This window comes from Cyphomyrmex costatus, unplaced genomic scaffold (assembly GCF_001594065.2).
Source record: "Cyphomyrmex costatus isolate MS0001 unplaced genomic scaffold, Ccosl1.0 scaffold449, whole genome shotgun sequence".
In the NCBI taxonomy this organism is placed as follows: Eukaryota; Metazoa; Arthropoda; class Insecta; order Hymenoptera; family Formicidae; genus Cyphomyrmex; species Cyphomyrmex costatus.
This window is the reverse complement of record NW_017278737.1, coordinates 66,775-78,557: the sequence shown is the minus strand read 5'-3', so window position 1 is coordinate 78,557 and position 11,783 is coordinate 66,775. Positions and strand designations below refer to the sequence as shown.

The following is an 11,783-nucleotide window of genomic DNA, read 5'->3' as shown; positions in this document are numbered from 1 at the left end:
TCCCCCCCCTCTCTCTCTCTCTCTCTCTCTCTCTCTCTCTCTCTCTCTGTCTCGGATACTCGGTCAATCCGTTCCTCTCTCCGCCTTGCCCTCAGGCGGATAAATCGCGAGGGCGCCGATTAGCGTCCACGAATCGACGCGCACGGATCCCTCCACGCGGAGAGGACACGTACACATCGGAGTATCGCGTGTTCGAGCGTGAATCAAGTAGAACTGCGCACCACCTGTCAATGACTGACCGCTCGAACGCGAGTTCGAGTTGACCCACCTCCTGCTTAGGAGAGCCGTCGGCCGATCGAAGCCGCCGCCACCGCCACCGCCACCGCTGTCGAGGCTGACTCTGTCGCCACCACGCGTTGCCGTCGAGGCTCAGCCAGGTGGACGACGTGGATAATCGGACGTCGCGCTGCCGTCATGTCGACGCACGTGTACCGTGCGCGGTGTACGTCGGCCGCAGCAACCGCGAAACCGGTGGTATACAGAGACAAAGGGAAGATCGCGATCGCCGTCGTCGACGGGCGTTCGCTCGGTGCTGCCCCGATGATCGTCGACGACGGTGAGAACCGTATGTATAATGGGTTGGGGTAGGCTAAGGGTAGGGAGAACAGTTCTAACGCGCCGGCGGATGAAGCCTAGAGAGGGAACACGAAGAGAAGGATGAGAGAGAGAGAGAGAGAGAGAGAGAGAGAGAGAGAGAGAGAGAGAGAACGCGACAGCGGTTGCTGAGACGGGTCAGACAGCACCCGGCCAACTGCACATCGCTGAATGAACCCACCGTGACCCCGACGTTCTCCCGCATCCGAACCACAACTACCCCGTGATACCCACCGTCTCTCCCTTCGCCTCCCTATCTCTCTACCTGACTTCCCACCCACCAACGTGATCTTGATGTTATTTTATACATAAACGCGTCTTGCAACCCACCCGCTCGTCCCCTTCAGCAATATCGTCCTCTCGTGAGATGCAGCGATACGCTACTCACTGGGATCTCACTTCCTAAATAAGTTTCTCTCCAGAGAAATATCATTTCTTGCAACGACACGTCTCGGATTATATATTTCTCGAAAGATGAATCTCTGAAGTTTAGTCTACAATTGGATTGTAATCACGATAATTGAAATAATTTTTCACGCTTTGTTGCTTCTTCGAGATTCGTATCTTAATTGAATCGGAACCATCTTTGCTAATTGAATTGTTGAATGTAAGAAACCGATACTCATTTGAGTAACTTCAATATCATCTGTCGTATCTAGTTGAATACAACACTCAAACTAAATCTCGTAATTAAACTAAAAATTAAAACAATATTGAATCATAAAATTAACATAGTCCGTAGTGTTAAACGTTAAATAAAATCGTTTAACTTACATTAAACTCAGCATAACGATGCGATGGTTCGTTATAATACGATGTGATATTATACTTGAGTTTTGAGAGCCATAGTGAGAGGTCGTCAAATATTTGAGATAAATTAATTTGTTTATCTGACAAATTTTGCTAAAGAGAAGAGGGTTGTAGGTCAACAATCTCTTGTTTAGGAAATTATTTGATGGTACTGCGCAATAGCAAACGTATTAGTATTTATTTCTTCTTAATGAAAGAGAGGGGCGCTTAAGAGCGCACTCATACTGAAACATTATTCGCTCTACTATGTCTTCTACGCGTCAGGCCTTACCCTCCCTCCCCTGATATAGCCATTCTATATCTGTTACTTGTCAGTGTCAATAGCTGTTAGCAACACTTAAAGGGTTTGATCATCGTCAATGGAATTTGCTGAATGGAACTCCGAACAGCCTCATCCAACTCGAATAGAGCAATAAGCTAACTTATTCTCGACCGTGTAATCACTCTACTCTTTCTCTTCCGCTTTCAATGTCAACCTTATTGTTAGTAAGCTGAAATTAAATGAGTGTCTGGTCATTAATTAATATGAGATCTCTATAAAAATAGTTTGAAGAGAGATTATAATTGTAATTTAATATGAATTGATATAAATACTTATATGTATAATGTTTATACTTACAATTAGAACTATTAGCACAAAAAAATGTAAAAAAGTACGATACATTTAAAACTTAATTTTATTTGAGTACATATATGTATAATATATTAAATACAAAATGATTTTTAAAGCTATATCTATTAAAACATTTTTATTTCGAACGATAAAATAATGATAAAGTAAAAGATTGTTATATCGAATTATGACACCAATAAAATTTCTTTCAACAATAAGGATAATTTGTTGCTAATGAGCGATAATATAGCCATCGTAAAATGACTAGTCGTGGAGTAACAAACTTTATCTCTCATTTAGTAGCCAATGTGCATCAGTACCGATATCGGCACCTTATTTAACCATCACGCGCATGCTGGATCCGTTGTGACGTCAAGGGGGCGAAAAATCAATCCACCCTACTGCCGCGCTGTGCGGCAGGGATGTGACTGTATGCGCGATCCACCACCATCTACTCCGTGTTGTCGCTGTTAATTGTTACAGCGGTCACGTTCGCGAATGTAATAGCGGAACAATGAAAAGCTTTTATAGGGTTTCAGCAACACAACGAAGACACGCAAAAGCGCGTCGCGTTTACTTCGCAACTCGCAAACTCTGACTGATTGTGGAGAAACCAATGTTTATCGACGCGGCCGAGATCAACCGCAATTGTGAATCACGTGCATCTTCGTTGACATATCACGTTTCATGATACCGAATGATCATCAATCTGTACATGCGAATCAACGATTGTATCGTAAATACAATAATCGAATACTCGATAAAAATCAATTACTTCATTAACGTACGCATTTATACAGTGTTTGTTTAAAATAAAAAAGCTTGTTTTAAAAAGTTTGTTTTAAATCAAATAGCTCGAATTCTATATTAATTATCATTTTCGTCAATTTTGTACGTATACATATAATTACAGTTCTTTTAACTCGTAAACATTTCAACATGAAGATATAGGTATATATATTTTGACGTCTTGCTATTTCTTTTAATTTATAAATATATTACCACTTAAGTAAATTAAGTATTATCTATTATCTTTAAGTAGAATCATAAATTATGTTTAAAAAAAACAAACATAGCTGAAGATAGTCAAGAAGTCTTCTTCATTTATTATTTTTTAATCACATGACACAATGTTCTTTATATTTAAAATTTCCAAAGTCATATAGTAAAAAATATTATGTATTTATGTTAAAATTGGATCTTGTTAAAATGTTTGCATTAAATGTTAACGTTAATGTTTATTTAATGCAGTTAATTTAACATACTATTAATGTTAATTTTACTGAAACGTACTAATTTTAACACATAGATGTTAATTTTACTGAAGAATTGCTCTTACAATTTGCTTACCAATTGTAACAATATTATATTTTTTGTGTTAATTTCATGTATAACATTTATATTATTTCCTAACATATTTACCGTGTGTCAAGTAATAAATTTAAGTGGATTATTTGAGATATCCCTGAAATGTGTAAAATTTTACACAAGTTTTCCAACTACTGTGCATCAAATTTGTCTTAAAAAAAATACAATCTTACATACTGTAGTAAACAAACGTTTATACGTACTTCTTGAGAGTCCTACGAAAATTGCGGCAGAGACAATCAAGAATGCACGGTACATTCATTGACGGTACTTAACCGATTAATTAATTGCCCTGACTTTCGACACGTACGCGGCAGCAGTACTTATATAACACGGCAGGGGACCTTACCGGCAGGAAGTCTAATACGCGAAATTACACGAACACGCGTATAATGGCGATCGCGTGTCTTGCACGTACCAATAAGCAGTGACAAACACGCGTTGAGGCAATCAAATGCAGCAACGTGCGTCCTCCCACGTAATCGTTTCTCTCGCCAAGTCGGCTCCACGTGAAATTCCTTCGGCCGGCTGTTCGACTGCAACTGAAATCGCGACACGGAAAACGGCGCCTTATACGCGACGAGGCATTAATGCGTTGACTTCGACCGTGGAAGATAAACATACGGCCCATTGATAAGTAATCCACAACCGTGCGACGCAAGTCGCACTTTGTGTACACTATGATACCTGACGGCAACGATGTATTCCTCCACGGAACTAACTGTTCTGCCACGCAGTTTACATCACGAAGTTTACCTTGAAGTCAATGGAAGGGGACCTTGAGAGATTGTTACGAGTGCTATTTTCGATCTCCGCAGAAATCAGCAAATAATAGGGTAAAGTGGTACAATTTCGAACATTCTGAATAAAGTAGGACTTGAATCCAATTTTCAATTCAAGTTTGATTTTCTCCTGTTTTGATATCTTTCGGTACCCTCCACACACAAAGAAAGACTCACCAAGCTTTAACTTCAAAAATGGAATTCAAATTTTATTTCGTTCGAAATTGTACCACACTTTACCTACTTGATAAAAATAGGCTGATAAAATTCCAGTATAACATTACGTTTTCTATGAATATATTATTGTCCTATGAATACATTAACTTCTAAGAATTGCACACTTCTTGTTTACGCATATTTTGAATCTTTATTTGTATTGTGCATCAAGATGTACTTCATGTTTCCTATTTTTATGAAACGTATAGAATTACAGGGGGAGGGGAAGATTCTTTTCTTATTATTCACGATTAGCACATAATATTCTGCTACAAACAGCAAATATGTATATATAGTATCGATTGAGATACTTGGATGCTTATATAACGTACGTAATGTAAACAACATGTGGATATTTATACGTGCAAGCTAAACAATTTTCCGACCTAAGCGGTTTATGACCATGCGCGCCTCATTGGTATCCAATAGCGACGTACGCGCTATAATGCATATAATTAGCATATAATTATAAATAAAAAAAAAACTACACGGGAAACGCGTTGCGTCGTTCTGTATGGAAATATTGATTTGTTTATCTACTACGTTTTCCAGAATTGATGCGCTTGCATAATTAGAATCGCCTCGACCTCAAGTAGAAAGTCATCAAAATGGCATTAAACTGGCGCCAAGATAATTATTAAAACATTTTTTGATCAGTTATGATTAACTTTAATCATTACATTATCTTCACTTTATTGTGATCTATTAATCTGCTAGAAACACTTCGTATACATATATTGCATATATGTATGTGTTGACAAAAAAGTGACACAAATAATCTAAATCTTGAAAACTCATGCAGTTTTAAATAATGCATATAATTAAATATATTCCAATAATAAACACCAATTACAAATAACATAACGTCAATGTTATAATTTCACATAACATTGCAAATATGTTATATATGAACTTATATTATTATAAATTTATATATTGTTAAGTATAAATTATGTTACTTGATGTTTACTGGAATGTAATTGAAAATGTAACTTGGAAAGAAAATAAAATTATGTATATTCTATTTAAAAACTACTATTTTAACAAAAACATTGCTCCATTCCGAATTTAAAAAATGCTCTTTCAAAAAGTTGCTAATTTTTAATGTCATTTTCCTATCACCATGTAGCGATATTTCATATCGCGAAGGCAATTTCCTCGAGCAATAAACACTCGCCTGTCAGTATGCGTATGCGTTTTATTTACGTGCGAGGCAACTTGAGCAGCCTTTATTGCGTTGCTTAAGATTCTTTAGATATGCAGAGCACTCACGAGGTGAATCAAAACTTGAGCCGTACATAGAACAATTATTTATCATCGAATGACGTTATCAGTCGCATTATAAACAATGAATGCATCATTCGTGATGTAACAACGTAACAAAGTAGAAGAGCTAATAAAGCATAAATTTTCGCGCAAAATCACTTTAAAAATTATATCCGATAACATTTTAATGCGCACTTTGTATTTTGCGATGTATCGAGATAAAAAAGTGATAGGAAGAAGCTGGAAATAGACACCAAGTGGTTAAACAAAGGAAATCAACAATGGAACATGTAAATGATACGTGTAAACAAAGTACATGCATTTCGCATTCCTCGACTATCTGTTATTGTGTTTTAAACTAGCGACAAATATTACATTGCTGACAATGAGATATCCAGCGAGCAAAATGAAAAACACAACTACGCTTAAAAAAAAAGTCTTTAATTTTAAAATATTAAAGTGTTCTATTTTTGTCTCTGTTTTTTAAACACTTATATAAAGATATTTTAGTTTTAAATATTTTGAATGAACAAAAAACTCTATGTACTTGAATTTAAATCCAGACACGTAGTGTTTTATTTATTGAAAAAGTTTAAACCTAAAATATCTTTAAGTGTTCAAAAAACGCAGACAAGAATAAAACATTTTAATATCTCAAAATTAAACTTTTTTTTACAATATATTCAAATAGCAAACCGTGGAAAAAATTATGACACGTAGTCTGCGATTCGCGCTCTTCGACAATACGAGCGACAAACAAACGTCCCTAACGCCGTATTCGGCATCAATCAAAATAGATTCAACAGAGGCATTATTCGATGCATCAAGTCGCAAGCATCATTAGCTTATTAAGTTAGTTAAGCGAGGACGAAAGAAGACAACGTTGTGCATTGCGGCAGTCATAAAGTTACCATCAGACGTCGTTTTAGCTTACTGCGGTATTTCGCCTTGTATTATTTGTACAACGACTTTTTTATTATTCGAAATTTGCATTTCTATTTGATATCATCTGAAGAAACATTAATAATAGTTATCTCTTAGAAAATATTTTTACGATACATGAAAATATCGTTTTTATGTTTTCTCTATGAAGTAGGCGTCAGTATTAGACATAAAGTCGATAACTGCAGTATAAATAAGTCTAGAAGATTAATTAAAAAACATTGAGTACGAGTAAATGATATTTTAAACGTTGGAATTATTTTTTTGCTTATGTATTCCTTTATCTTTGTTTAATTTGTATCGTGAATAATAATTAATTGGCTTGTAAATAATATGATATATTGTAAACAATTCGCCTACTAAATAAGCAACCAAATTTCTTATAAAATTCTATAATCGAGTGTGTTAAAGTAAATTTACATTTTAATAAGGTTATAATGAAACTTTTGTACTCCGTTTTTCAATCTGTTTAAACTCCATATTTAAGAAATTTTACCATTTAAATGTAAATGAGCGACATTAAAAAATCATTTTTTTAAAGTAGATATTCATTTTTCATAATAAAGATTTGAAGATTAAACATATAAATTAAACGAATAAATTGATGTCAAACTGCAACTTGTAAATTTAATTGTTTAAATTTACTTAAATAAACTGGTTAAAAAATATTCATAAAAATATAACATAAAATACTGTTTAGAAAACACTTATAAAAATATAATATAATATAAAATATATGTATATATAAAAATTTTCTCATTAACTCCCCTGATTATAAAATTAAAAGTTTATATCATATATATATGATTATAGTAAACTAGTATTGTAAATAGAAATGTTTAATGATGAATAATATTAGTAAATCGCATTTTATCTCTCTGAACTTGTGTGTACATATATATTGATTCACACAACTTAAAAATAAATCTGCTGGGTCGGAATATGTAAACATGTTTATATTACTTAATGTTATTATACTGTTGGACATATATAAAAGTAACATAATTCACAGATAGCTTATGATAAATGCGTTTTATGATCTATCTTACGTTGCATAAAATAAGCCGGAATAAATTGATTTAGCTGACAGGCTAGTACAAGGCGATTAGACGCCCACTATTACATCGATAACCGTATCTAGGTCATGCAAATTATAGCGCTCAACTTTTTTAAATGTTACTCAACAATTAAAGTTTTTGCATATAATTGCGTAATTTCTTTTCTCTCCGTTTCATACTTACATCTTTTTTCATATAAGACAAAGTGTGTGTCAAAATTATCGTAAAATTGCTTTCAAAAAACAGTTTTTTATTCATATTTTATATGTATTGATTTTTTAAAATATTTTCTAAGCACAAAATATTGTATTTATTAAAAATTTCATCTTTCTTATTTTGTTACTACATGTACTTTAAACAACTAATAAGGAACATGTGCAAAGATATTTATTACACCATATTTTAAATTATTTGATAAATATTATTAAAGCTGAAATAAAAATGAAAATAATTTAAAAATATGTTTTTAAGAAATACGCTTTTACAACGCGATAAGCATAGAATAAGTGGCGCTATCTGTAGACTCGTATTATGAAATAACGAGAAAAGCTTTTTTGTTCATTGGATAATAAACTGATGTAAATTTAAATTATATATACAAAATTTGATAACTGAAAATAAAACTATATTAAATGTTCTGCAAATTTTGTTTCTAACTAACAAATATCATAAATGTACTTTTAAATAAAAGATTAGTCATTTTTTTATATATTTTAAATAACAAGTTATTTTTTTTATTCCAAAAGTACACTTAATTCTACGTATGATGTATATACATTTTATTTTAAAAAATTTAAAGTCATTACTAATTAAAAAATCGTATAATTTTATTAAACTAAATTTTATTCATTGGTTAGTTAAAATTATCTGTTAATTGTAATTTGCAATTTTAATCAGATTAAGAAGTTATGGCTCAATGAACTTCGGTTTAGTAATGCAAGAAAAAAATAATTTTTATAAGAATATTATTAATCTATATTCAATTTTCGAAATGAACCTTGAATTCCTTCGATGTCCATTACTAGACAGGACGATTTCAATTTTAGTAAACGAGCATTCTCATTCGTACGACTCAACTTTTCATCCCGTAGAAACCATTCTCTATTTTTTTCAATTTTTTCTTGCCATGCATCTATGTATAAAAGAAATAAGTAATATTATTATATATATATATATATGTATATATATATATATACACATATATGTATATATATATATATATCAAATAATCCTAAAAACTATTTTTATAATTTTATGAAATTATATGTATGTACGTATATGACAAAAGCTTAACTAACAAAGATTTTGTGTGTGTGTGTGTTTATAAATATATTTTTATTTATAAACAACATATAAAGCAGAAACGCTTTTGTAAAAAAAGGTAAAATTAATATTATTTAAAGTATAAAAAAGTTAAAGAATTATGTATATTTACCATTTAATTCTTTAAAAGTGCCTGCTTTGCCACCCCATTCATTAGGTAATACATCTTTGTTTATGTAAGCATATAATTCTTCCGGACCACCGTTAAAAATGTGAAACTGCAATGAAAAATATTCTTATATGTATTTTTTGTTCCTAAATCTTATTTACCTAATGGTTACTTTTAACCTTTGACCTCACCTTTTGAGTCAATTTTTCTTTTAAAAGTGGATAAAATACATTGATTAAACTAGTGACAAACGATGGTGCGTGAAGAAAGTAAATACGAGACAATCGGAAAGGCATACTATCTTGCACCGCCAACATTGCTCGCCTTACGATAGATTGTGTAGGAGTGAATTTTGCAAAGTGCGCCATACTAAATCCCTAAAAAACAAATTTATTTTTAAATAAATTTTTAATATTGATAATCATTGGTAAACAATTTAAGAATAATTCACATTTTTTTAAGACAAAAGTGAGAATAGGAGTATAAAATTTAAAAAATGAAGTTTTGCTTAATAAATTTACATCATCTAATTTTTACTTACTAGATTTCGTTAATAAAGCTATGCACAAATTTATTTATTTTTGAAGTAACAGCGACATAACTAGACGAGAGTGCACTCAATGTACTTCGCGCTTAAGTGCAACTTTCCATATTCTATCCCACAGCTTTACACCCAACCCTCTGTATATACAGTTCTTAAAGTATCACATAAGTATGTTATATCGTAAAAAAAATGCACATATTAAAACAATATTTCACATTCGCTTTAACAAAATTTGAACTTTTTGAGATAATGCCGAAGATTTATTAAGATATATGTCTCAGATAAATTATGGTATTATTATGATTCTAAGAGTGTAAGAATGATAATAAGATACAAAGTACAATAAAAAAGAGTGTTGAAGTAAAAACACTAGCGCAGTATCATACCTGAAGATCTATGATCATAATATTGGACAAACAGAATTCTTCCATCAAACGTGCATCAAGTATCATTAAGACACGTTTCACTATTGCTTGAAACGAAAACTTCTCCATATCGGTGTCACGTAATCGAAAGATGGTGGCACGGTACCCTTCCTCAGTTAATGATGGCAAGGTAAAGTAGTCTCTAATAAAAATGTTTGTTTATACTATAGAAACATATGAAACAGTAAAAGTCGAGACTTCGATTTGTTAGCTTAAAATCAGTTACTTTCTTTTTTAGTCTATTGTATTTTATGAAAAAAATCTAAAATTTATTTACGTTATACTGAAGAAGTTTCGAGTACTAGAAATTTAAGGTTTATTTACGTAATATTGTAAGAGCCTCGAATATCTTGAGACGACGGATCGCGAGCGGCGAAAAATTCTGGCAAAGATGTTCGGACGGTGTAGTATCTTTCCAAGATTAATTTACACCTCTCAATGCTGTTCTTGCAATTGAAAAGAAATCTCTCCAGTTTGTTGTCATCTGTAATAAACAAAAGATGTGTATAAAGGTCACATTCTCATGGTTAGTCAAAAGTAAAAAAAATATATAACATTTTTAAAAAATTTAAATATATTATAAAGTATAAAGTATTTTTGAAACACTACATGTTTTGTTTAAAATACTTTTATATGTACCTTATGTTATTCCCTCTTGTTTTGATATTACACGCTTAAAAACATAAAAGTCAATTTTTGCAAATTATGTTTTTTATCATTTTAATATACATAAAAGTATTTATAAAAAAGTACGTGTCTCTTAATTTATGTTATATTATAGCTCATCCAAATTGACAAGACAAATGTTTGGGTTTGTTTCTTTGTTTAGACACATTTAGATTAAATACTTTTCAATATTTTATATATGTATTATAATTATATTATTTGATTTGAAATTATACTCCTTCATTAAATAAAATAATATGTTATTTTATCAATGTGATTACGAACAAACCTATGTGATTCGGCAAATGTGATTGTTTCGAAAGCCATTCTCGAAGCGCTCTGATATCTTGTTTTCTCATTTCCGGATCAGATGGAAGTTCCTTGTCTATACGTTTCTGTTGCGCCGGCGTAGGTGGTAACAACGTCATGATTTTCTGAGACAACCACTGAATCGATATTGTTGTCTAACCACAGATGCGAAGATTGCAAAATTTAGTGCAAGAGAAGAATAATTCTGATAATATGATTGTTACTGTAATGAGAGAAAATCACACAGATTTATTTTTATTAATATAAGTATTTATTTTTATTAAATATAGGTAAGTATAATAAAAAAAATAAGAGAGATCCTCCACACTAGTTTATTGATACATAACTGATATAATCACAACACACTTTAACACCGAAAAACGTCCGAAGAACGTCCCTAGAACATACAAGACATTCACTAGAACATCTTTAAAATGTCTTCGGGAGATTTATGTTGGAAAAATATTATTTTTGCAAACAATTGAAATATAATCAACAAAGTTAACTGTGCCAACATTTTGACTCTAGTCTAAATTAAGTCCTTCTCTGTGTAGGAATTAAGCACAAATAACTGAAATTTTAATAATAATTTCATTTATTATTATTATCATTATTATAATTCAATAATTTGTACTTCATTTCTACATTGAGATTAAGGAGGTTTTAAATCCAGAGTTAAAATGTTTGCAGATAATTTTGTTAATAAGTACATTTTAATTGTTAAAAAAAATTATGTTTTATTATCTTATAACTCTATT

The 11,783-nt window shown here is 31.7% G+C and overlaps 1 protein-coding gene across 1 annotated transcript; it reads right to left on the bottom strand.

Annotated features, from left to right (window-relative positions):
- Positions 1-8,576: 8,576 nt before the first annotated feature.
- LOC108777609 (alpha-tocopherol transfer protein-like) lies at positions 8,577-11,201 on the bottom strand. Its single transcript, XM_018544542.1, has 6 exons — positions 11,006-11,201; positions 10,375-10,534; positions 10,012-10,192; positions 9,273-9,458; positions 9,085-9,190; positions 8,577-8,781 (listed from the first exon to the last, which is right to left on the bottom strand). The coding sequence occupies exons 1-6, from the start codon at positions 11,142-11,144 to the stop codon at positions 8,618-8,620; spliced, it is 936 nt and encodes a 311-aa protein (XP_018400044.1). The 5' UTR covers positions 11,145-11,201; the 3' UTR covers positions 8,577-8,617.
- Between the last annotated feature and the right edge of the window lie 582 nt (positions 11,202-11,783).